General features: G+C 44.5%; 1 protein-coding gene across 1 annotated transcript; it reads right to left on the reverse strand.

Moving 5' to 3' along the window:
• Window positions 1–220: 220 nt before the first annotated feature.
• On the reverse strand, window positions 221–27,611 carry LOC121534063 (TBC1 domain family member 2A-like). The gene is made up of 15 exons (XM_041840510.2): window positions 26,915–27,611; window positions 26,076–26,226; window positions 12,467–12,593; window positions 11,909–12,036; window positions 11,104–11,366; window positions 10,690–10,959; window positions 10,289–10,414; window positions 9,980–10,090; window positions 9,582–9,754; window positions 9,022–9,334; window positions 3,386–3,573; window positions 2,800–2,920; window positions 2,302–2,487; window positions 2,048–2,169; window positions 221–1,138 (listed from the first exon to the last, which is right to left on the reverse strand). The coding sequence occupies exons 1-15, from the start codon at window positions 27,446–27,448 to the stop codon at window positions 934–936; spliced, it is 3,018 nt and encodes a 1,005-aa protein (XP_041696444.2). The 5' UTR covers window positions 27,449–27,611; the 3' UTR covers window positions 221–933.

The following is a 27,611-nucleotide window of genomic DNA, read 5'->3' on the forward strand; positions in this document are numbered from 1 at the left end:
CATCCTATGACGGTGCCCCGTTGAAAGTCACTGAGCTCTTCAGTAAGGCCATTCTACTGCCAATGTTTGTCTACGGAGATTATATGGCTGTGTGCTCGATTTTATACTCCTGTTAGCAACGGGTGTGGCTGAAATAGCCTAATCCACTAATTTGAAGTGTCCACATACTTAAAACATGTAGTGTATTTGTATTTATTAAGGATCTCCATTAGCTGCTGCCTCTTCCTGGGGTCCAGCAACATTAAGGCAATTATATACAATTTAAAATATTACATGACATTACATTTCATAACACTTGTGTAGCTACATAAAGAAATGTTCACATGGCATATTTAAAATAGTAACTCAAATAACATGCATATGGACAAAATATGCGATTGAAACATAAAAATCTACATGATCAAAGTTTGAAATGACTACTGTAGTAATGTGTAAATTGTGTCTTTGGCATTAATTCCTTTGGCAGTGCATATGCAGTAAATAATACTAATTCAACAATTCAGTGAGAATATGGTTGGTCAGATTTAGTGTTCTTGACTACAACTGACATGATTTACCTTCAAAAAGGCACAAAACAAACATAAAAAATGTATCCTGGGTCAAATCTGCACCAGCTTGGCCACTAACAAGATGGCCCTTCCATAGTCTACAACAGCTTTTCCCAAACTCGGTCCTGGGGTCCCCAAGGGATGCACGTTTTGGTTTTTGCCCTAGCACTATACAGCTGATTTTAAAATAACCAACTCCTCATCAAGCTTTGATTATTTGAATCAGCTGTGTAGTGCTAGTGCAAAAACCAAAACGTGCACCCAGGGGGGGCCCCAGGACCTAGTTTGAGAAACCCTGTTCTACAAGATGGCCTTTCAAACCTGTTGCCTAGTAAATCCACAGGGTTCATTGCCATCCCTCTCTGTCCAGAGTCCCTGACGGTCACTACAGCTCCTCATCGTCCTCGCTGACCAGTATAGTGTCCAGGTCCTTGTCCTTACGCTCGGCGCTCTCGGTGACAAACTCCCTCTGCTGGGCCTCCAGCTCTTTGAGCTCCCCCTGCAGGCGCTCCAGATGCAATGCACGCCGGTTCCTCAACAGCTTCATGGGGAACGGGTTCATGTCACTGAAGGCAATGTTGGTCAGCTTCCTATTGGAGGGAGAAGGGTAAGGCGAGCCCAATATTACTCAACCTGCTTATTTCAATACAGTAGAATTTAAGTCTGCAGGCTGCATGGTAACAAGCTGTATTGTCCTAACCCTAGATCTAGCTCATTGACATTTTAGTCATTTAGCAGACGCTCAGAGCGACTTACAGGAGCAATAGCTCCATCTCTGTGTGTGGTTGTACATGTATGCATTGGTCAGACAGGAGTTTCAGATAAAGTGATGCCGAGTAAGTCATCCTGGCTGTGGTTACACAGGCAGCCCAATTCTGATATTTTTTCCACTAATCACATCCGATCTTTTCACATCAAAAGACCACTTAATGAAAAAAAGATCAGAATTGGGCTGCCTGTGTAAACATAGCCCTGGTATCTCATCTGCTCTTTGTTTGGAGATAAGAGACAGACAGTGGTGAATACTGCCCTCAATGCACTCCTCTGGCTGTATAGCCTCTTATCTCCCATATGTGTTGAGCCCATAGCTCTGCCGTCACTGCTGCTATCTGAATTATATATGGTGATGTCTGTCTTGGCCTACGGCAAAAATAGCTCCTCCGTCTGCTCCGCCATTAACACACCGACTAAATAGGGCACCAGAAAAACAATGGGCTCAGTAGGTACAGGACAAAAACCCCAAACCATATAGATAATACAACAGTTGAACAGGTTACAAATGACAAGCTAAATGTGATTTTGTGGAATGGTGCAAAAACCACTTAGGGGTGTGTTAGTTCTGGGCTGTAACAAAAACATGCACACCAGTCCTCCAGGAGTTTAAGATCTCTGCTATAGTGGTTCCTGTCCCACTAGAGAAACACTGACCTAATATAGTGCTATTTTTTCATAACACTGCCTCCATATTTTGACCGTAGATGATTTTTGTGGCCCCTCACCTGCCGTCAGCGATGGTCTTGGTGAAGAAGCGCAGGTATTGGTAGATCTCCACGCTGTCATGGATCTTCAAGATGTCCTCCTCTTTGTACTTGAACAGAGCCAGGGCATACCGAAATATCACCTGCACAAAAAACATGCACGCATGTTTACATTAGACGTGGTTTATTTACTAATAATAATAATTTTACACCAGGTCAGTCATTGAGCCCCAAATTTGAATACCCCAGGCTCTAGTCTCTCTCAGGCGTGGTACCTTAGTGCCCTCGTAGAGGAAGGCGTCCCACACTCGCAGGAGGATATCGCTGGGCAGGCTCTCTACGAACACCACCAGGAACCAGTTGAATGTGATGAGGGACACGTCCACGCTGTGCTCCTCAAAGTGAGCCGCCAACCGGGGTATCTTCTCAGCCATGAAGTCCTTTAGAACACACTGGTCTGCCTGCAACATCCACACATACACCATGTCACATTGGGTCACATCAGCAGATGGCGTTAACAGATATTGACATGATATGAGAAATCTTGAATTCAGTACGTCGTTCATTAAATGTATGCGCTATTTCAGTATCAGTTCCATGTTTTGGAACAGATGCAGAACTAAAACGGACTAAATCAGTTAAACTAAATCCACAACTTCCATTATGTTGCACAATTGTTATTACAAAGTAACAAGTACTATTTATGTTATGCATCTATAGTTGTTTAAAACCATATATTTTCAAAAGGTTGGTCCTTCGAGCCGAATCATTACCTGCGAGGATATGAGTGTTTTGGTGTAGTAGTCCTGGGGCATGACAGCCTCCACCACAGCTACTAGACACCAGAAGGCATCCTCCTCACTCTCCAGCACCAGGAGAGCTATGGCTGCCAGCCTGAAGGGGGAGAGGCCAATGTCATAGTTGTTCTTTGACATTAATTTGACATTTTAGTCATTTAGCAGACGCTCTTATCCAGAGCATACATTTAAAAAATGTTTTACAGTACTGGTCTTCCGTGGGAATCGAACCCACAATTCTGGTGTTGCAAGCACCATGCTCTACCAACTAAGCCACACAGCACCCCATATTCTATAGATTGTTTTGAAGTCTGTGAAAGCTTGTATGGTATATCTAAAGCCTGTTATAGTCAGAGGAAAATGCTTTAGACAAGACAAATCTATTTTCACAAAAATATAATTGTCTTCATCAGGCTTTCATAAGCTGAGAACATTGTGTAGGTATTGTTTCGGAGTCGCCACTATATATCAGTGTACTGCTTTGTCTATTAGGTGGCAGTATTTTGCTGTATTTTATATTTTATTGACCACACTGCTGACGAATTTAGGGAGTCTTGTGCACCTGTTGAGGCCCTGGCAGTAGCCGATGGTGGGGTTTTGCCAGGAGAAGGCCAGCAGGATTCGTTGGAGCTGCTGCAGGGCGGGGCTGGAGGGTGAGGAGAAGTGCTGATTGGTGGTGAGAGTGCGGTACAGGTCCAACTGGATCTGTCTGGAGGCCTGGTGGGGCGACGTAAGGCTCTTCTGGCACAGCTACAACAATAACGGATGGATTTCATGGAGGTGGATGGAAAGACGGACAGACAGACATAGATATACAGTGTATTCGGAAAGTATTCAGACCGTTGAATTTTTCCACATTTTGTTACGTTACAGCCTTATTCTGAAATTGATTTTTTAAATATATAAATCCTCAATCTACACACAATACCCCATAATGACCAAGCAAAAACAGGTTTTTAGACATGTTTGCAAATGTATTAAAAATATCAAATGTAAATATAAGATTTACATAAGTATTCAGACCCTTTACTCAGTACTAGAGTCTTCTTGGGTATGATGCTACAAGCTTGGCACACCTGTATTTGGGGAGTTTCTCCCATTCTCTGCAGATCCTCTCAAGTTCTGTCAGGTTGGATGGGGAGCGTCACTGCACAGCTATTTTCAGGTCTCTCCAGAGATGTTGGATCGGGTTCATGTCCAGGCTCTGGCTGGGCCACTCAAGGACATTCAGAGACTTGTCCTGAAGCCATCCCTGCGTTGTCTTGGCTGTGTGCGTAGGGTTGTTGTCCTGTTGGAAGGTGAACCTTCACCCCAGTCTGAGCTCCTGAGCAGGTTTTCATCAAGGATCTCTCTGTACTTTGCTCCGTTCATCTTTCCCTCGATCCTGACTAGTCTCCCAGTCCCTGCTGCTGAAAAACATCCCCACAGCATGATGCTGCCACCACCATGTTTCACCGTAGGGATGGTGGCAGGTTTCCTCCAGACGTGACACTTGGCATTCAGGCCAGACTTCCATTTTGGTTTCATCAGACCAGAGAATCTTGTTTCTGATGGTCTGAGAGTCCTTTAGGTGCATTTTGGTAAACTCCAAGAGGGCTGTCATGTGCCTTTTACTGAGGAGTGGCTTCCGTCTCGCCACTCTACCATGAAGGTCTGATTGGTGGAGTGCTGCAGGGATGGTTGTCCTTCTGGAAGGTTCTCCCATCTCCACAGAGGAACTCTGGAGCTCTGTCAGAGTGACCATCGAGTTCTTGGTCACCTCTCTGACCAAGGCCCTTCTCCCCCGATTGCTCAGTTTGGCCGGGCGGCCAGCTCTAGGAAGAGTCTTGGTGGTTCCAAACTTCTTCCATTTAAGAATGGAGGCCACTGTGTTCTTGGGGACTTTAATGCTGCAGAAATGTTTTGGTACCCTTCCCCAGATCTGTGCCTCGACACAATCCTGTCTCAGAGCTCTACAGACAATTCATTCGACCTCATGGCTTGGTTTTTGCTCTGACATGCACTGTCAAAATCAAATAAAATCAAAATGTATTTGCCACATGCGCCAAATACAGCAGGTGTAGACATTACAGTGAAATGCTTACTTACAAGCCCTTAACCAACAATGCAGTTTTTTAAAAGAAAAATGTAAAATAAAAGTGTTAATAAAAAAATGTAAAAAAGCAAATAGCTAAAGAGCAGCAGTAAATTAAAATAACAGTAGGGAGGCTATATACAGGGGGTACCGGTACAGAGTCAATGTGCGGGGGCACCGGCTAGTCGAGGTAATTGAGGTCATATGTACATGTGGGTAGAGTTAAAGTGACTATGCATAAATAGTAAACAGAGTAGCAGCAGCGTAAAAGAGGGGGATGGGGTGGGGGGCAGTGCAAATAGTCCCGGTAGCCATGATTAGCTGTTCAGGAGTCTTATGGCTTGGGGGTAGAAGCTGTTGAGAAGCCTTTTGGACCTAGACTTGGCGCTCCTATACCGCTTGCCATGCGGTAGCAGAGAGAACAGTCTATGACTAGGGTGGCTTGAGTCTTTGACAATTTTTAGGGCCTTCCTCTAACACCGCCTGGTATAGAGGTCCTGGATGGCAGGAATCTTGGCCCCAGTGATGTACTGGGCTGTATGCACTACCCTCTGTAGTGCCTTGCGGTCGGAGGCCGAGCAGTTGCCATACCTGGTGGTGATGCAACCAGTCAGGATACTCTCAATGGTGCAGCTGTATAACTTTTTGAGGATCTGAGGACCCATGCCAACTCTTTTCAGTCTCCTGAGGGGAAATAGGTTTTGTCGTGCCCTCTTCACGACTGTCTTGGTGTGTTTGGACCATGATAGTTCGTTGGTGATGTGGACACCAAGGAACTTGAAGCTCTCAAACTGTTCCACTACAGCCCCGTCGATGAGAATGGGGGCAAGCTCAGTCCTCTTTTTTTTCCCTGTAGTCCACAATCATCTCCTTTGTCTTGATCACGCTGAGGGAGAGGTTGTTATCCTGGCACCACACGGCCAGGTCTCTGACCTCCTCCCTATAGGCTGTCTCATCGTTGTCGGTGATCAGGCCTACCACTGTTGTGTCGTCGGCAAACTTAATGATGGTGTTGGAGTCGTGCCTGGCCATGCAGTCATGGGTGAACAGGGAGTACAGGAGGGGACTGAGCACGCACCCCTGAGGGGCCCCCGTGTTGAGGATCAGCGTGGCAGACGTGTTGTTACCTACCCTTACCACCTAGGGGCGGCCCATCAGGAAGTCCAAGATCCAGTTGCAGAGGGAGGTGTTTAGTCCCAGGATCCTTAGCTTTGTGATGAGCTTTGAGGGCACTATGGTGTTGAACGCTGAGCTGTAGTCAATGAATAGCATTCTCACGTAGGTGTTCCTCTTGTCCAGATGGGAAAGGACAGTGTGGAGTGCAATAGTGATTGCATCATCTGTGGATCTGTTGGGGTGGTATGCAAATTGGAGTGGGTCTAGGGTTTCTGGAATAATGGTGTTGATGTGAGCCATGACCAGCCTTTCAAAGCACTTCATGGCTACAGACTTGAGTGCTACAGGTCGGTAGTCATTTAGGCAGGTTATCTTAGTGTCCTTTGGCACAGGGACTATGGTGGTTTGCTTGAAACATGTTGGTATTACAGACTCAGTCAGGGATATGCTGAAAATGTCAGTGAAGACACTTGCCAGTTGGTCAGCACATGCTCGGAGTTCACGTCCTGGTAATCCGTCTGGCCCTGCGGCCTTGTGAATGTTGACCTGCTTAAAAGTCTTACTCACATCGGCTACGGAGAGCGTGATCACATTGTCATCCGGAACAGCTGGTGCTCTCATGCATGCTTCAGTGTTACTTGCCTCAAAGCGAGCATTGAAGTGATTTAGCTCATCTGGTAGGCTTGTGTCACTGGGCAGTTAGCGGCTGTGCTTCCCTTTGTAGTCTGTAATAGTTTTCAAGCCCTGCCACATCCGACGATCGTCAGAGCCGGTGTAGTACGATTCAATCTTAGTCCTGTATTGACACTTTGCCTGTTTGATGGTTCGTCGGAGGGCATAGCGGGATTTCTTATAAGCTTCCGGGTTAGAGTCCCGCTCCTTGAAAGCGGCAGCTCTACCCTTTAGATCAGTGCGGATGTTGCCTTTAATCCATGGCTTCTGGTTGGGGTATGTATGTATGACGACGTCATCGATGCACTTATTGATGAAGCCAGTGACTGATGTGGTGTACTCCTCAATGCTATCTGAAGAATCCCAGAACATATTCCAGTCTGTGCTAGCAAAACAGTCCTGTAGCTTAGCATCATCTGACCACTTTTTTATTAACCGAGTCACTGGTGCTTCCTGCTTTAGATTTTGCTTATAAGCAGGAATCAGGAGGATAGAGTTATGGTCAGATTTGCCAAATAGAGGGTGAGGGAGAGCTTTGTATGCGTCTCTGTGTGTGGAGTAAAGGTGGTCTTGAGTTTTTTTCCCTCTGGTTGCACATTTAACCTGCTGATAGAAATTAGGTAGAACGGATTTAAGTTTCCCTGCATTAAAGTCCCCGGCCACAAGGAGCGCTGCCTCTGGATGAGCATTTTCCTGTTTGCCCTCAATGCGCTGTATAAGGCCATAAGCAATCTTAGTGCCAGAATCGGTTTGTTGTGGTAGACGGCTACAAAAAATATAGATGAAAAGTATCTTGGTAAATAGTGTGGTCTACAGCTTATCATAAGATACTCTACCTCAGGCGAGCAAAACCTCGAGACTTCCTTAGTATTAGATTTTGTGCACCAGCTGTTGTTTACAAATATACACAGACCGCCACCCCTTGTCTTACCGGAGTCAGCCGTTCTATCCTGCCGATGTAGCGTATAGCCCGCTAGCTGTATGTTATTCATGTCGTCGTTCAGCCACGACTCGGTGAAACATAAGATATTACAGTTTTTAATGTCCCGTTGGTAGGATAACCTTAGTCTTAGGTCATCCAATTTGTTTTCAAATGATTGAACATTGGCTAATAGGATTGATGGAAGAGGCAGTTTACTCGCTCGCCGTCGGATCCTTACAAGGCACCCCGACCTACGTCCACGATATCTCTTTCTCATGCGAATGACGGGGATTTGGGCCTTGTTGGGTGTCTGTAGAATATCCTTCGCGTCCGACTCGTTGAAGAAAAAATCTTCGTCCAATACGAGGTGAGTAATCGCTGTCCTGATATCCAGAAGCTCTTTTTGGTCATAAGAGACGGTGGCAGAAACATTATGTACAGAAAAAAATACAAATAACGCGAAAAAACACACATAATAGTACAATTGGTTAGAGGGCTGTAAAACGGCAGCCATCTTCTCCGGCGCCATACACAACTGCGGGACCTTATATAGACAGGTGTGTGCCTTTCCAAATCATGTCCAATCAATTTAATTTACCACAGGAGGACTCCAATCAAGTTGTAGAAACATCTCAAGGTTGATCAATGGAAACAGCATGCACCTGAGCTCAATTTCGAGTCTCATAGCAAAGGGTCTGAATACTTATGTAAATAAAGTATTTCTGTTTTTTATTTGTTATACATTTGCAAAAATTTCTAACAACCTATTTTCACTTTGTCATTATGCGGTATTGTGTGTAGATTGATGAGGATGAGCCTCCCAAGTGGCGCATCAGTATAAGGCACTGCATCGCAGTGCTAGAGGCGTCACTACAGACCCGGGTTCAATCCCAGGCTGTGTCGCAGCCGGCCGCGACCGGGAGACCCATGAGGCGGCACACAATTGGCCCAGCGTCGTCCGGGTTTGGGGAGGGTTTGGCTGGCCGGGATGTCCTTGTCCCATCGCGCTCTAGCGACTCCTTGTGGCGGGCCGGGCGCATGCACGCTGACTTCAGTCGGCAGTTGTACGGTGTTTTCTCCGACACATTGGTGCGGCTGGCGTCCGGGTTAAGCGAGCAGTGTGTCAAGAAGCAGAGCGGCTTGGCAGAGTCGTGTTTCGGAGGATGCATGGCTCTCGACCTTCACCTCTTCCGAGTCCATACGGGAGTTGCAGCGATGGGACAAGACTGTAACTACCAATTGGATATGTATTTTTTTATTTAATCCAGTTTAGAAAAGGCTGTAACGTAAGAAAATGTGGTAAAAAGGGGTCTGAATACTTTCTGAATGCACTGTAGATTGAGACATACAGTAGATTGGGAAATTGAGAGCTACATTGTAAGGAAGTGAACTCGCCTAATCCACTACCACCCACCTGCTCGTAGCGATCCGGGTGGCGCTCCCATAGTGCGCGTGTGCGCACCCTCACCACCCAGCGCCACACCCGCGCGCGGTACTCGCACGGCACGCCGCCCCGCAGAAGGCTTTTGAGCTCCGAAGAGGGGCAGAGGTTGTCGGCCAGGCGGCCCCCCAGGTAATGAGCCCAGCGGTCCAGCAGGAGTCTGTCCCCGGCCTCCTGCCTCAGCAGGCTGTGAGAGCGGATCTCCAGGGCCTGGATCTTGGCCAGCAGTTTCATGTCCTCCACCTCGTAGTCCGGAATGATCTTGAAGCCGTACTCGTCGTGCTCCCTGAAGAAACAGACCAATGGTTTTGATGATTTAAAAATGTTCGCTCATTGTCTGACTGTATTGAAGATTTAATGTATTGTTTATTACATGTGTCTCTCTCTTATGTCTCATTGTTAATTATCACTGATATGGCAGGACATGACAGCTGAAAGCAGCATGGTGAAAAACGATCCAGTCCTGTCATCTGTCAGTGTAGTGAAGCAGAGGAGACAAGGAGACAAAGAAGGAAGCCATTTTAGATTATTACCTGACAGGGTTGAGTTTGAGCACGTCGTTCAGGTCCCCCTGTAGTGCGTCCCCTATGATTTTCCTCACAGCCTCCCGCTGTCCCGATTCTAGAGCCTTGTTCTCCTGCAGCTTCCTCAGTACGGCCAGGTAACGACTCTCTATCTGACAGTTACGGGCCTCCAGGTATGCACACTGCAACACAAAATAAGCACCCACTAAAATACCAAGACTGAGGTCCCAATTCAATCAACTATAGTGGCCTAGAGTGTTTCACAAACACCGCAATCCACTCTAAACTCCTTCCCCTTTTATTTGTCTGATACCACCACAGAATCGAAGATGGAGAAGGAGGAAGTGTCAGAGGACATTGAGTTTGTATTTGCCACTGAATAGCACACAGTGTCTAGGCTGGCCCACCTTCACCATAAGGCTTTTCTCCTGCTCGGAACTGTTGCGCCATAGCTTGGTCAACTGGTAGATCTCAGAGTTCAGGAACTTGTTCTGGATGTTGTAGGCCTCAATGTCATCCTGTGTGAGAAAAGGATTGATAGAGAGCAAGGAAGGACAGGGTAAAGGGTATATAAAGAAGCAAAGGAAAAATGCTTCATATTTGGACTACCAATATAATCTACTTCAGAAGACTCTATGGCTCTGGTCTGGGTCTTGAGGCCGGACTTCAGTCTTGACTCCGTCTCTGATGGTCGACCGATCAAATCACAAACCAACCTTGAGGTTCTTGGTGTCCTCTTGCAACTGGCGGAAGGTCTGGGCATCCAGGCCGTTGGTGGTGGACACCGTGCGTGTAGGGTCGGCCATGCAGGCTGTCACCTTCTCTAACAACTTCAGGATCACCTGGAATGATACCAAGAGACAATGATAAGAGACAATGATATCGTAAATCTCCAGATTAGATCAGGAAGTATACAGCTACACTGGGAGCAAATTAGAATAGAATAGACCCTCCAATCCCAAATCAACCCCTAGCTCTCCCCCTACTTTGCATTCTGATTGGTTACTTGGAATTTCGCCATAATGCTTAAAACCACCTATCCAATCCTTTCAGGATAATGATGATAACATGCCTATTCTAATCCTTCCCTATCTGACCCTTCCTGTCTGAGCCTCACTTCCTGTTTGGCATGGTTCTTCTCCATCATCAGCGTCAAGTTCTCCTGCAGCTCGGCCACGTGGGCGTCCCTCTGGGCTAGGCTCGTTCTCAGGTCTTCCCCCTCGGCCTTCAGCTCCTCCAAGCGACCTCGTAGGTCAGCGGAGTGACGCTCGTGGTGCCTCAGTAGCTCCAGGCGCTCCTGCTCGCCCTCAGCTGCCAGGAACTCCGTGCATGTCCGCTTCTCCAGCTGAGCCACCTCCAGGGCCTTGTGGAGGAGCCACACCAGCTCCTTGATGGGGAAGGGGAGAAATAAGAGGATAGAATGCAGGGGCAGGGTGGGAATACAAATTCAATTTAATTTAATGGAGCTGCTACTGATATCAGAAGACTGCTCACTAGTGTGATATTGACGAGCTTTGGTCTTAGCTCTAACCTTCTGGGCCTTGACGTCCTCATCCAGTATGTGCTTCTCCTGCAGGAGGCAGGTCGTCCTGTCTATGCTTTCTGAAGGAGCTTCCCGGAGCACAGCAGGCATGGTGGCACAGCTTCCCTTCGTCTTCTTCCTGCTCCTCAGGGATGGGGACGGCAATGAAAACGACCTGCCCTCTGCAGGGGAGAGCTGGTCCCCGGGCTCCACCAACAGCAGCAGGGGTGTAGGGGTCGGGGGGTCAACGGGAGTCCTAGGGCCTATACACTCTTGGAAAAAAAGGTGCCATCTAGAACCTAAAAGGTTTCTTCGGCTGTCCCCATTGGAGAATTCTTAGAAGAACCCTTTTTGGTTCCAGGTAGAACCCTTTTGGGTTCCGTGTAGAACCCTTTCCACATAGCGTTCTACATGGAACCAAAAAGGGTTTTACCTGGAACCAAAAAGGGTTTTACCTGGAACCAAAAAGGGTTCTCCTTTGGTGACAGTCGAAGAACCCTTTCGGAACCCTTTTTTCTAAGAGTGTAAGAGGGCATGGAGGTTAGAGGAGGTTGGCCATGGCTCTGTGGTTATTATGGACTGTGACAAATCACTAAAGTGTCATCAAGGAAAATTGCTTTTAGTTTAGACAAGAAAAAATGACAATGTTACTAGAGCAATGACAGCATTATACTGTACATGGTTATCAGACAATGAGAAAACCTGATCCTTCTGATTTCAATGAGCTGCCAACAGAGGGCAGAAGGATGCCACCGTGTAAAACACCAGTGTATTGGAGAACATCTCCAGAAGCTGGGGTGTGTGTGGGACGTACCAAGCCTTTCCTGGGATGGGGTCTTTGAGGGGTTCAGTGGGGTCCAGGGAGGAGGCGCCTCCAAATGGAACATACTCCGACTCCGCTCCAGGGAGGACCGCTTGGAAAACAGACTGTGCACTGAGTTCCTGTAGGAGCAACACACACAAACGTAAGCATGCACACCAACATACACGCACAGCAATATCATTAACATGCACTCAATCTGGCCCACACTTTTGAACAAGTATCCCAGCTGCACTGAAAGTGAAGCCCCACTACTAGAACGATCCCTTTATGGTCGAGCAATTAGCGGTTAAGTAAAATTACTTTCATCTCAAAGTCACTTTCGCTACTAAGTCAATCTTGGCATGTTAGCAGATTGGCAGATGATAAGCACCTGTAGTCACAAAGACACAAACAGTTGTAATGACTACAATCAACAAAATGGATGAATATCAAGTCCAACGTCAACTACTTCAACGTATCCCATGCCATATGTTGTACTGAATCAGTCATATGCCTCAATCACAAATGAATGGGATAAGATGAGAACATCTAAAATGATGAGGCCCTTACTGAATCTCTATCAGAGGGTGTTTGATGGAGAAGTTGCTTAGGGGGTTCCGTTGTGGCGGCGCGGGCAGATTGGTGGCCTCCTCGCCTAAGAGGCCTGGCAGGGTCTTCACCGTGGGCAGGAAGTAATCTACATTACAGGAAGTAACAGGAAAGAACGTCAGTGGATCACGCCCTCTGGAGCCAGGACACACAAAGGACACAGCTACTCATGTAACAAGCAGGAACCTTCCAGCTAAAGACAATGAGAGTGATATCATTGGTTGAAATACAGAGGATAAAAATTATGACTATCTGGCCGCCAGACTTGTGTTGACTTGTTCTTCAGGTGAAGTTGTTTGCTCTTACTGTACTGCTATGAACTGAAGATTATTACATGGGGTGAGAGCTGTGAAAAAAATCCAACCCATTGAAATGTCAAGAGATTCATATATTCCTGACTACTTTTGGGCAGTCAGGTCGTGCACACTGGATGAAACTAGTCAAAATATACTGTTTTGTTCCTCCATATGCTCTGTGAAACATTTTGGGCCTGTCAGGACAAGCATGAAATACCTCACAATTCACAAACCAGTTGGTAGGAAAGGTTGTGTCTATACCAGGAGCAAACTCAATGATGTTGTTCATAGTCATAACAGGGTAGTAATAACATCACTTTCACGTTGTTCATTTATGCTTATTCCACACATATATGACTTGAACATTTGAATATCTTAGGTCATCTTATGTCACTTTTAAATTCAAGCTGTTTGCGCTTCAAAATAACATAAGGATATGTGTTGATTTATTGGACCAGAATAGCCTGTAGCCTGTGTGTAGTCTAGCCATGCTGTGCTGTAACCATGGTTATATTTAGTCTGTGGGCCCTGCAGCCACCTGCACCTAGCACAGCAGGGTGTCAGACGTGCACTTCCTTTCTCTCTGGGCCATGCAGAACCACTTCCTGCAGCTGTCAGAGGGGGTGTAGACTAAACATGAATTACCCAGACTCCCCAGCGGTGAAAGAGCAGGGCACGCTGGAATCACCTGGGACACATTCAGTAGGCAAACTTTGCGGATCTCTCAGATAGAAATATGTCTCTCTGAATAAGGAATGTTAGCTCTATTCATTACATTTCTATCTGCAACATTCTACAACTTTTACCTTCTGAACATGGCCCTGGTTAGATTTCTTTGACCACTTCATATTCTACTGTTGAACTACTATTGTAAAAGAGGTGGTGCTTATTTCATTGACTAGCTAAGAAAGTGTGGCGTCGCTACGAAGTAATTACATTGGGTAATACAGTAGCTGCTACCATGTCATATCTAATACCAAGTGGATAAAATCCAACTGAGTTTATCTTCACATTTAGATTGAATGAAGGTACATTAGCATCTCCTTTCCTGTAAAATCACTAACAGTAGATAAGTGGCTTACTGGCATCAAGTCTCCAGAGATGAAAGCGGAAACGCATCCAGCGCGAGCATTATAGCTTTGCGATCCAGTCAAGCCAGGCACTGCCAGGAAATGTCTTCAATTTGCAGACAGTGCGGAGAAAAATCGAAGCACATCTGATCAACGTTGTTTCCTGTCCCAAACCCCACCCCAGCAATCTCAACCTTGGCCAGGCCACCCATGGGGCATGAACTATACTTCAACACCAGAATGTTGAATAATTGATTTAATGATGAAAGCCTGTGTAGGTGAAAATAACCTTCAATCTTTTTCATGAAAATGCCATGACCCTAAAGGCCTTTAAATAGTAACCAGAGGGATTTTGATTGTTTTTGTTATTTTCTTTCCCCTCTGTCTTAATCTACATTTTTGGCCCAAAAAGGGAAGCCGACCCTTCATTTGTTAGTCATGTACCTTTTAAGAAATTCTAGTGTTTAGACAGTAAGTACCTGTGTATGTAATTTATTATCTGTTTCGAAGTTGAAACATGAATGTTGGCTATGAATGAACATTCTTCTTGAAACTATTGCAACAGATAAAAGATATCTGCCAGGGCCAGTCATTGTGTACAGTCACCTCCAAAAGTATTGGCACCCTTGATAAAGATGAGCAAAATAGACTATATCAAATAAATAATACAAATACTGAGCTATATTGTAGGCAAAATGTTTTATTTTATAGTAGTACAATTCCTCAGAGAAAAACATTTTGTTTAACAAGCAACACAAAAACAATCTCCAAAAGATAGGTGTCAAAATTATTGCCACCCATTTTCATTACTTTGTGCACCTTCCCCTTACGAGGATAAAGGTAGTTAGCCCTTTTCTATAATGTTTTATGAGATTGGAGAACACATTGGGAGGGATCTTAGACCATTCCTCCATACAGAACATTTCCAGATCCTTGATACAGTGGGGAAAAAAAGTATTTAGTCAGCCACCAATTATGCAAGTTCTCCCACTTAAAAAGATGAGAGAGGCCTGTAATTTTCATCATAGGTACACGTCAACAATGACAGACAAACTGAGAAAAAAAATCCAGAAAATCACATTGTAGGATTTTTCTATGAATTTATTTGCAAATTATGGTGGAAAATAAGTATTTGGTCAATAACAAAAGTTTCTCAATACTTTGTTATATACCCTTTGTTGGCAATGACACAGGTCAAACGTTTTCTGTAAGTCTTCACAAGGTTTTCACAAACTGTTGCTGGTATTTTGGCCCATTCCTCCATGCAGATCTCCTCTAGAGCAGTGATGTTTTGGGGCTGTCGCTGGGCAACACGGACTTTCAACTCCCTCCAAAGATTTTCTATGGGGTTGAGATCTGGAGACTGGCTAGGCCACTCCAGGACCTTGAAATGCTTTTTACGAAGCCACTCCTTCATTGCCCGGGCGGTGTGTTTGGGATCATTGTCATGCTGAAAGACCCAGCCACGTTTCATCTTCAATGCCCTTGCTGATGGAAGGAGGTTTTCACTCAAATTCTCACGATACATGGCCCCATTCATTCTTTCCTTTACACGGATCAGTCGTCCTGGTCCCTTTGCAGAAAAACAGCCCCAAAGCATGATGTTTCCACCCCCATGCTTCACAGTAGGTATGGTGTTCTTTGGATGCAACTCGGCATTCTTTGTCCTCCAAACACCACCAGTTGAGTTTTTACCAAAAAGTTATATTTTGGTTTCATCTGACCATATGACATTCTCCCAATCCTCTTCTGGATCATCCAAATGCACTCTAGCAAACTTCAGACGGGCCTGGACATGTACTGGCTTAAGCAGGGGGACACGTCTGGCACTGCAGGATTTGAGTCCCTGGCGGCGTAGTGTGTTACTGATGGTAGGCTTTGTTACTTTGGTACCAGCTCTCTGCAGGTCATTCACTAGGTCCCCCCGTGTGGTTCTGGGATTTTTGCTCACCGTTCTTGTGATCATTTTGACCCCATGGTGTGAGATCTTGCGTGGAGCCCCAGATCGAGGGAGATTATCAGTGGTCTTGTATGTCTTCCATTTCCTAATAATTGCTCCCACAGTTGATTTCTTCAAACCAACCTGCTTACCTATTGCAGATTCAGTCTTCCCAGCCTGGTGCAGGTCTACAATTTTGTTTCTGGTGTCCTTTGACAGCTCTTTGGTCTTGGCCATAGTGGAGTTTGGAGTGTGACTGTTTGAGGTTGTGGACAGGTGTCTTTTATACTGATAACAAGTTCAAACAGGTGCCATTAATACAGGTAACGAGTGGAGGACAGAGGAGCCTCTTAAAGAAGTTACAGGTCTATGAGAGCCAGAAATCTTGCTTGTTTGTAGGTGACCAAATACTTATTTTCCACCATAATTTGCAAATAAATTCATTAAAAATCCTACAATGTGATTTTCTGGACTTTTTTCTTCTCATTTTGTCTGTCATAGTTGACGTGTACCTATGATGAAAATTACAGGCCTCATCTTTTTAAGTGGGAGAACTTGAACAATTGGTGGCTGACTAAATACTTTTTTTCCCCACTGTATTCTTCGGTCTGCATTTATGGACTACCCTCTTCAGTTCAAACCACAGCTTTGTAATGGGGTTCAAGTCCAGAGACTGAAATGGCCATTGCAAAATGTTGATTTTGCGGTCAATTAACAATTTATTTGTAGATTTTTATGTGTTTGGGGTCATTGTCTTGCTGGAAGATCCACTTGCGGCCAGGTTTCAGCCTCCTGGCAGGGGAAACTAGATTTTTACCGGTACTTGGTAGTTCATGACTGCGTTGACCTTAACAATGGCCCCAGGACCAGTGGAAGCAAAACAGCCCCATAACAGCAAAAACCACCACCATATTTTACAGTAGGTACTGTATGAGGTTATTTTCTACATATGCATCCTTCTTTCGAGGCAAACCCACCACTGGTGTGCATAGCCAAAGAGCTCTATTTTAGTCTCATCTGACCATAGCTTTCACGGCCGTTGAAGGACGGGTAAGACCAAGGCGCAGCGTGAAATGCGTACATGTTTATTACAACAATAAACACACTAAACAAAACAAACAAACGAAACGTGAAGTCCTAAGGCTAAACACAATACAAGCCTCAACACGGAACAAGATCCCACCACTAATGAATGCCAATAGGCTGCCTAAGTATGATCCCCAATCAGAGACAACGAGCGACAGCTGCCTCTGATTGGGAATCACACCCGGCCAAACATAGTACTACACACCCTAGAATGCAACATAGAAATACTAACATAGAATATCCACACCCTGACTCAACATACAAGAGTCCCAGAGTCAGGGCGTGACAATAGCTGATAGTTGATGCTTAATGTGAGTCTGGAAGGAGAGTTTACAGTCTAACCAGACACCTAGGTATTTGTAGTTGTCCACATACTCTAGGTCAGACCCGTCGAGAATAGTCATTCTAGTCGGGTGGGCGGGTGCCAGCAGCGTTCGATTGAAGAGCATGCATTTAGTTTTACTTGTGTTTAAGAGCAGTTGGAGGCTACGGAAGGAGTGTTGTATGGCATTGAAGCTCGTTTGGAGGTTTGTTAACACAGTGTCCAATGAAGGGCCAGATGTATACAAAATGGTATTGTCTGCGTAGAGGTGGATCTGAGAATCACCGGCAGCAAGAGCGACATCATTGATATACACAGAGAAAAGAGTCGGCCCAAGAATTGAACCCTGTGGCACCCCCATAGAGACTGCCATAGGTCCAGACAACAGGCCCTCCGATTTGACACATTGAACTCTATCTGAGAAGTAGTTGGTGAACGAGGCGAGGCAGTCATTTGAGAAACCAAGGCTATTTAGTCTGCCAATAAGAATGCGGTGGTTGACAGAGTTGAAAGCCTTGGCCAGGTCGATGAAGACGGCTGCATAGTACTGTTATAATATCGTTTAGGATGGTGCACCCATGACCAGCTCGGAAACCGGATTGCATAGCGGAGAAGGTACGGTGTGATTCGAAATGGTCGGTGATCTGTTTGTTAACTTGGCTTTCAAAAACTTTCGAAAGGCAGGGCAGGATGGATATACAGTGGGGAGAACAAGTATTTGATACACTGCCGATTTTGCAGGTTTTCCTACTTACAAAGCATGTAGAGGTCTGTAATTTTTATCATATGTACACATCAACTGTGAGAGACTGAATCAAAAAAAAAAAAATCCAGGAAATCACATTGTATGATTTTTAAGTAATTAATTTGCATTTTATTGCATGACATAAGTATTTGTTCACCTACCAACCAGTAAGAATTCCGGCTCTCACAGACCTGTTAGTTTTTCTTTAAGAAGACCTCCTGTTCTCCACTCATTACCTGTATTAACTGCACCTGTTTGAACTCGTTACCTGTATAAAAGACACCTGTCCACACACTCAATCAAACAGACTCCAACCTCTCCACAATGGCCAAGACCAGAGAGCTGTGTAAGGACATCAGGGATAAAATTGTAGACCTGCACAAGGTTGGGATGGGCTACAGGACAATAGGCAAGCAGCTTGGTGAGAAGGCAACAACTGTTGGCGTAATTATTAGAAAATGGAAGAAGTTCAAGATGACGGTCAATCACCCTCAGTCTGGGACTCCATGCAAGATCTCACCTCGTGGGGCATCAATGATCATGAGGAAGGTGAGGGATCAGCCCAGAACTACACGGTAGGACCTGGTCAATGACCTGAAGAGAGGTGGGACCACAGTCTCAAAGAAAACCATTAGTAACACACTACGCCGTCATTGGATTAAAATCCTGCAGCGCACGCAAGGTCCCCCTGCTCAAGCCAGCGCATGTCCAGGCCCGTCTGAAGTTTGCCAATGAACATCTGGATGATCCAGAGGAGGAATGGGAGAAGGTCATGTGGTCTGATGAGACAAAAATAGAGCTTTTTGGTCTAAACTCCACTCGCCGTGTTTGGAGGAAGAAGAATGACAAGTACAACCCCAAGAACACCATCCCAACCGTGAAGCATGGAGGTGGAAACATAATTCTTTGGGGATGCTTTTCTGCAAAGGGGACAGGACGACTGCACCGTATTGAGGGGAGGATGGATGGGGCCATGTATCGCGAGATCTTGGCCAACAACCTCCTTCCCTCAGTAAAAGCATTGAAGATGGGTCGTGGCTGGGTCTTCCAGCATGACAACGACCCGAAACACACAGCCAGGGCAACTAAGGAGTGGCTCCGTAAGAAGCATCTCAAGGTCCTGGAATGGCCTAGCCAGTCTCCAGACCTGAACCCAATAGAAAATCTTTGGAGGGAGCTGAAAGTCTGTATTGCCCAGCGACAGCCCCGAAACCTGAAGGATCTGGAGAAGGTCTGTATGGAGGAGTGGGCCAAAATCCCTGCTTCATTGTGTGCAAACCTTGTCAAGACCTACAGGAAACGTATGATCTCTGTAATTGCAAACAAAGGTTTCTGTACCAAATATTAAGTTCTGCTTTTCTGATGTATCAAATACTTATGTCATGCAATAAAATGCAAATTAATTACTTAAAAATCATACAATGTGATTTTCTGGATTTTTGTTTTAGATTCCGTCTCTCACAGTTGAAGTGTACCTATGATAAAAATTACAGACCTCTACATGCTTTGTAAGTAGGAAAACCTGCAAAATCGGCAGTGTATCAAATACTTGTTCTCCCCACTGTAGGTCTGTAACAGTTTGGATCTAGAGTGTCACCCCCTTTGAAGAGGGGGATGACCGCGGCAGCTTTCCAATCTCTGGGGATCTCAGACGTTACGAAAGAGAGGTTGAACAGGCTAGTAATAGGGGAAGCGACAATTTCGGCTGATAATTTTAAAAAGAAAGGGTCCAGATTGTCTAGCCCAGATGATTTGTAGGGGTCCAGATTTTGCAGGGGGGGGCATGGGCAAGTTGCAGCGGAGGGTGCAGAGCTGGTGACCGGGGTAGCGGTAACCAGGTGGAAAGCATGGCCAGCCGTAGCAAAATGCTTGTTGAAATTCTCGATTATTGTAGATTTATTGGTGGTGATAGTATTTCCTAGCCTCAATGCAGTGGGCAGCTGGGAGGAGGTGCTCTTATTCTCCATGGACTTTACAGTGTCCCAAAAGCTAGCCTTTGCTTTCCTAACTGCTTGTGTATGTTGGTTCCTAACTTCCCTGAAAAGTTGCATATCGCGGGGACTATTCGATGCTAATGCAGTACGCCACAGGATGTTTTTGTGCTGGTCAAGGGCAGTCAAGTCTGAGGAGAACCAGGGGCTATATCTGTTGGTGGACATTGTGAAGCAAGTGGGGACAACAGACTGGGATAGGGAAAGATTGAATATGTCTATTGGCATGGAGGTGGCGTCTAATTGTAATTCTCCAACTGTGGCCATTGGACTTTTCTTTGCCTCCCGAACCATCTTCCTCACTGTGCGTGGGGACAAGATACACATGCATCCTCTACCAGGCAACTTTACCACTGTTCCTGTGGTTTTAAATTTTTTAATTGTTGCCCTGCAAGTGGTATATTTTTCCCCGTCGTTTTTCTGTACCCATTGCCTGATTTTATGAAAGTCAACAACCATTTGTCTGTTTTTATTTGTGAGTTCTTTGCCTTTCCCTATGGTGATGGATGACAAAGGGATTTTACATGCGTGTTACCTCATCTTTATACCCCAGCGAAACAGGACCCATGGAAGGCCACAATACAGTTCCTTAAACTGAGATTAACTTAAAAAAGTAGAATCTTTAAATGTTTCATTTTGTTTGATTTTTTTTATAAGAATCTTTAGGGGTCCCAATAATTTTTACTCTCATCTTTAGATTATTTGTTGTTGTATTAATGGCATATATATCTTTCCATGACATAGACTGACCAGGTGAATCCAGGTGAAAGCTATGATCCCTTATTGATGTCACTTGTTAGATCCACTTCAGTGTAGATGAAGGGGAGAAAATAGTTTAAGAAGTCGTGGTAAAAAGTTTTGAGAATGACACAAATACTAATTTTCTAAGTCTGCTGCCTCAGTTTTGATGATGGCAATTTGCATATACTCCAGAATGTCATGAAGAGTGATCATATGAATTGCAAAGTCCCTCTTTGCCATGAAAATGAACTTAATCCCAAAAAAACATTTCCACTGCATTTCAGCCCTGCCACAAAAGGACCAGCTGCCATCATGTCAGTAATTCCCTCGTTAACACAGGTGAGAGTGTTGACGAGGACAAGGCTGGAGATCACTCTGTCATGCTGATTGAGTTAGAAGAACAGACTGGAATCTTTAAAAGGAGGGTAGTGCTTGAAATCATTGTTCTTCCTCTGTTAATCATGGTTACCTGCAAGGAAACACGTGCCGTTATCATTGCTTCTCACAAAAAGGGCTTCACAGGCAGGGATATTGCTGCTAGTAAGATTGCACCTAAATCAACCATTTATCGGAACATCAAGAACTGCAAGGAGAGAGGTTCAATTGTTGTGAAGAAGGTGTCAGGGCTCCCAGAAAAGTCCAGCAAGCGCCAGGACCGTCTCCTAAAGTTGATTCAGCTGCGGGATCGGGGCACCACCAGTGCAGAGCTTGCTCAGGAATGGCAGCAGGCAGGTGTGAGTGCATCTGCACGCACAGTGAGGCGAAGACTTTTGGAGGATGGCCTGGTGACAAGAAGGGCAGCGAGGAAGCCACTTCTCTCCAGGAAAAACATCAGGGACAGACTGATATTCTGCAAAAGGTACAGGGATTGGACTGCTGAGGACTGGGGTAAAGTCATTTTCTCTGATGAATCCCCTTTCTGATTGTTTGGGGCATCCGGAAAACACCTTGTCCGGAGAAGACAGTCCTGTGTCATGCCAACAGTAAAGCATCCTGAGACCATTCATGTGTGGGGTTGCTTCTCAGCCAAGGGAATGGGCTCATTCACAATTTTGCCTAAGAACACAGCCATGAATAAAAAATGGTACCAACACATCCTCCGAGAGCAACTTCTCCCAACCATCCAAGAACAGTTTGGTGACGACCAATGCCTTTTCCAGCATGATGGATCACCTTTCCATAAGGCAAAAGTGATAACTAAGTGGCTCAGGGAACAAAACATCGACATTTTGGGTCCATGGCCAGGAAACTCCCCAGACCTTAATCCCATTGAGAACTTGTGGTCAATCCTCAAGAGGCGGGTGGACAAACAAAAACCCACAAATTCTGACAAACTCCAAGCATTGATTATGCAAGAATGGGCTGCCATCAGTCAGGATGTGGCCCAGAAGTTAATTGACAGCATGACAGGGCAGATTGCAGAGGTCTTGAAAAAGAAGGGTCAACACTGCAAATATTGACTCTTTGCATAAACTTACTGTAATTGTCAATAAAAGCCTTTGACACTTATGGAATGCTTGTAATTATACTTCAATATACCATAGTAACATCTGACAAAAATATCTCATAACACTGAAGCAGCGAACTTTGTGAAGACCAATACTTGTGTTATTCTCAAAACATTTTACCATGACTGTATGTATGTGTGCCATTCAGACGGTGAATGGGCAAGACAAAAGATTTAAGCGCCTTTAAACAGGATATGGTAGTAGGTGCTAGGCACACCGATTTGAGTGTGTCAAGAACTGCAACGCTGCTGGGTATTTCATGCTCAACAGTTTCCTGTGTGTATCAAGAATGGTCCACCACCAAAAGGACATCCAGCCAATTTGACACAACTGTGGGAAGCATTGGCATCAACATGGGCCAGCATTCCTGTGGAACACTTTCGACACCTTGTAGAGTCCATGCCCCGACGAATTGAGGCTGTTCTGAGGGCAAAAGGGGGTGCAACTCAATATTAGGAAGGTGTTCCTAATGTTTTGTACACTCACTGTATATTGAGCATACAATATAGCAGGGATCATCAACTAGATTCAGCCATGGGCCGATTTTTTTTCTTGAGTGGATGATCGGGGGTCCGGAACGTAATTACAAATAATTTGTAGACTGCAAATTGACTGCAAGAAGCCCAACCGATATAATATTTAACTAAAACATAATCATTTCAAACCTTGCTTACATTTATATACGATCACTGTCTTTCTATTATGTGTGGGAATACTTGGGAACAGATTTCCAAAATTAAAATCACTTAGAGATGATTTCCTGGTGTTTTATTTATATATATATATTATTTACGTTTTTTGCTCAGAAAACTTGGGGGCCAAATAAAAACACCCACGGGCCAAATTCGGCCCGAGGGCCGCCAGTTGGGGAACCACGCAATATAGCTTGGTATTTGTAATAATTAATTTTCTATTATCTTTGTCAAGGGTGCCAATAATTTGAGGTTACTGTATATTATCTAAATATAAATGCCTGATTTAATTATTGTGGAAATACTGTATCTTACATAATGGAAATTAGTAGCAAGAAGAGCTTCCTTATTACTTGGAAACAGGTCTCTATTCAAAAAGACTTTTTAAAAAGGCCAAATAGGTCAGTTGTTTCCCAGTGCCAGACATCAGCTGACTAGACTGTCGGAGGAGCATGGAACAAGTCTGTTGATCCTCCAGAAATGTAAAACACTGGAATGGCTCCAGTCATACATGCAGCTCAACAACACCAGGGCCTGTTCAGAAAGTTGCAACATTACAGAACGTTCAGATAGAGATGAATTGTGTACAGATATGACGGTCTGATATTTAGAAAAGGGAATCATGTCAATGCTTCTCATTGTATTTCTATCTCGAAAGTTCTCAGTGCTCCAATTACCTGAATACACATCACTGCTTCTTCATTAACCTTTGAGTGTAACAATGATGAGTTACAATATTTGTTGCACTGTGCAAACAAGAATAATGTAACAAAGTTACAATTTTGGTTTTTGACAGAATGCTTGTATGAAAGTCTATTTGAGAGTTAAAGATGAATGAGTTACCCAATGTTCTGTTCATGTGCCTGACTGGCTTGCTACACTTGATGTGCACAGTGGATTTGCTCAATCACTGAGAGGAAGTGGGTAAAAGTATTTCGGGATACTAGGGGTCAGTGGGAGAATTGGGAAATCCCTAGTGACTAACCAGACAGGGAGATCATGATTAATGGGTGTGGTAAATATGAACACCACACTGCAGTGTATTGATGTCTGTTTTCACCTCATAGATTTACAGTATACTATTGACTGTAGTATACTCAGGTTTGTTGTTTTATATTGTCTTATATTGTAGTGGTTGGTTGCAATTTTGAGTTCAATTCAACTAACTGTATTTATCCGCTCATAAACAATTAAGAGGGTTTTTCTACCTCTGCAATCTGCCATAAGACATTCTTGGTGTGTTCTGCAGCAGTATGTGGAATCTTGTAGCCTACAGGTTGGGGATGACATTTACAATAGCATGTATCAAGAGGGAGTAGCATTGCTTGGGACATAATTGTTTTTGTCAGAATACTTGAATAAAAGTTCATTTTAGACACAAGACAAGGTATTCATATTAAACTTTAGTATGACATCAACAACAAACAGAAAATGTTATTAGCTATCAAAGCAAAACTCGATCCAACTGGTTACAACATTTTCATAATAAATTAAACCAGTCATTGTTGATGGTGCTGCAGTGGATTGCAACCATTTTACGGACTCCTAACCAATTGCTATTTTGTGTGTTTTTTTTCACACTGATATTATTATTATTATTTATTTTTTATCTTTAACTCTCCATTGTTGGAAAAGGACCCATAAGTAAGCATTTCACTGTTAGTCTACACCTGTTGTTTACCAAGCATGTGACAAAATGTGGCAAAAAAAAAAAAAATCCCACTGAGGAACAGATATTGAAACTACGCAAATAATGTTGTTCCTATTTTACAAGTGTGCCACTGATTATGTGTCTGATGGCTTTTACTTTGAGTGCCATGATGTGCTATTCTTAGCCTGCCTTCGTTGCCCGGGCGGTGTGTTTGGGATCATTGTCATGCTGAAAGACCCAGCCACGTTTCATCTTCAATGCCCTTGCTGATGGAAGGAGGTTTTCACTCAAAATCTCACGATACATGGCCCCATTCATTCTTTCCTTTACATGGATCAGTCGTCCTGGTCCCTTTGCAGAAAAACAGCCCCAAAGCATGATGTTTCCACCCCCATGCTTCACAGTAGGTATGGTGTTCTTTGGATGCAACTCAGCATTCTTTGTCCTCCAAACACGACAAGTTGAATTTTTACCAAAAAGTTCTATTTTGGTTTCATCTGACCATATAAGATTCTCCCAATCCTCTTCTGGATCATCCAAATGCACTCTAGCAAACTTCAGACAGGCCTGGACATGTACTGGCTTAAGCAGGGGGACACGTCTGGCACTGCAGGATTTGAGTCCCTGGCGGCGTAGTGTGTTACTTATGGTAGGCTTTGTTACTTTGGTCCCAGCTCTCTGCAGGTCATTCACTAGGTCCCCCTGTGTGGTTCTGGGATTTTTGCTCACCGTTCTTGTGATCATTTTGACCCCACGGGGTGAGATCTTGCGTGGAGCCCCAGATCGAGGGAGATTATCAGTGGTCTTGTATGTCTTCCATTTCCTAATAATTGCTCCCACAGTTGATTTCTTCAAACCAAGCTGCTTACCTATTGCAGATTCAGTCTTCCCAGCCTGGTGCAGGTCTACAATTTTGTTTCTGGTGTCCTTTGACAGCTCTTTGGTCTTGGCCATAGTGGAGTTTGGAATGTGACTGTTTGAGGTTGTGGACAGGTGTCTTTTATACTGATAACAAGTTCAAACAGGTGCCATTAATACAGGTAACGAGTGGAGGGCAGAGGAGCCTCTTAAAGAAGAAATTACTGGTCTGTGAGAGCCAGAAATCTTGCTTGTTTGTAGGTGACCAAATACTTATTTTCCACCATCATTTGCAAATAAAATCATTAAAAATCCTACAATGTGATTTTCTGGAAAGAAAATCTCAATTTGTCTGTCATAGTTGACGTGTACCTATGATGAAAATTACAGGCCTCTCTCATCTTTTTAAGTGGGAGAACTTGCACAATTGGTGGCTGACTAAATACTTTTTTCCCCCACTGTATTACATTTCTCTTTCATCTTTCCATGGTTCACTAAATCATTAACCATGTATGGCATATGACAGTATTTGATTTGAACAGCTGGTATTCTTAGCCTGGTTGCCAGATCTGTTTCTACATTAACAACCTTCTCCGTCGTTCATTGTCAGGCCGAACATAATCTTGATCAGTGTCTGGGGCCACTTCATCCTACTCTCTGTCTTACTGTACCTGGGCAGTAGGTGGGTAGTTCCCCCTGTCCCTCTTGTCTCTGGTGGCCAGTGCAGTGGCTTGTGGTTTCTCCTGTCAGCTGGTCTCGGTGCTGCCATCTCTTCAGCTGCAGCTGCTGTAGCCAGTACATCATTGCCTCCTGGTTAGCTGCCTGAAACAGACAGAGAAGAGACATTGTTAGCCTACAGTACATACACGAGTGTGCCATGAGTCAGAATCTCTGTAATGCATGACTTCTGAAATGTTTTAGTTCTTTTTCATCAGAATGTTCCTTTGTGGACCAAGATAAAGTATTCCAATGCCAATGTGTGAATATTAGTGTATTTGTCTTCCTGTATATCAAACATGGACACTATAAACAACAATACAACAGTTTATTCTACTTTAAGGAGAAACAGAATAAGATATGCATCCATTTTGTATTACTATGCATTCCTATTCATCTCTCATGATTCAGCTCTTTGACTAAAAGGATCTGTTGTTTTCTTATTGAGAGGAATACTGTAGATTGACACTACACAGCTGTGTGACCCAAATAGCTGGGTTAACATGAGACAGGTGTTCAAATACAAGAGCACCACTATTTCGCTGCCTCATTTTTTTATCCTCTTAATATTAATAACACTCACATTCAGAACGTCCTACATTTCAAACTCTGCTGATATAAGTTGAAAATGTGAGGGTCCCAAATGTGATTCCCCTCTAATCAGGCACTCTCTGGCCAACCAATGACATTAATCATTAATTAATTAACTATTAATTAAAGAAAACCAGCAGAACTGCCAACCTCAAAGTTCAGACTGAAATACCCATTGAATTGAATATTCGATAAACCTTACCTTGAGGACAAAGGTGCGTTCGGGGGTCTGGATGTGAAAGGTTCCCTGCTCTCCTTGGAGGGGGTATCCGAGCGTGGCGCTGCACAGCTGGATCCTCCCAAGAGAGGTCACATCCAGTGCGGTCCTGTAGTAAAACAACTGGCTCTTCTTCTTCTCGTACGTGAACCAGCGCGACTTCCATCTCTTCAGGGGACCTCCTTGTTTAAGGAGGTACCCACAAAGTTTACTGTTAGACAGGCTTTCCGTGGGTTGTTGCTGGGCTTGGTTGTCCGTGGTGGTGGCAGCGGACTGAGTAGGGAGTGCTTGGCTCTGGCTGTTGTCTGTGGTAGCGGTCTTAGGCTGGACACCTTCACTCTGGTGGTCTTGACTCGGCTGGCCCATGCTGTTTGTGAGTGTAGCGGCCTCTTCAGAGCTCCCAATCCCCATTGTTGAGATACAATCGTCATCATCCGCTGGGCTTACTGCCTCTGCTTGGGGAGGAAGTGATTGAGACGAGGCAGCGCTGGGATTTCCTTCTGGGCTCTCTCCCTCCATCACGCTGAGAGAAGAAGAGGGAGAAGAAAAAAAGAAGAAAAACAAAACAAACAATGTCTCGGTAGCCTACAATGGAGAGGTCAGCATGCTATATTTAACCAATTGGACACTTGACATAGGAAGTGAGGGCTTCACAATAGGATCGGCATGAACACATGTTAAG

This window comes from Coregonus clupeaformis, chromosome 2 (genome assembly GCF_020615455.1).
Source record: "Coregonus clupeaformis isolate EN_2021a chromosome 2, ASM2061545v1, whole genome shotgun sequence".
NCBI classification, from domain to species: Eukaryota; Metazoa; Chordata; class Actinopteri; order Salmoniformes; family Salmonidae; genus Coregonus; species Coregonus clupeaformis.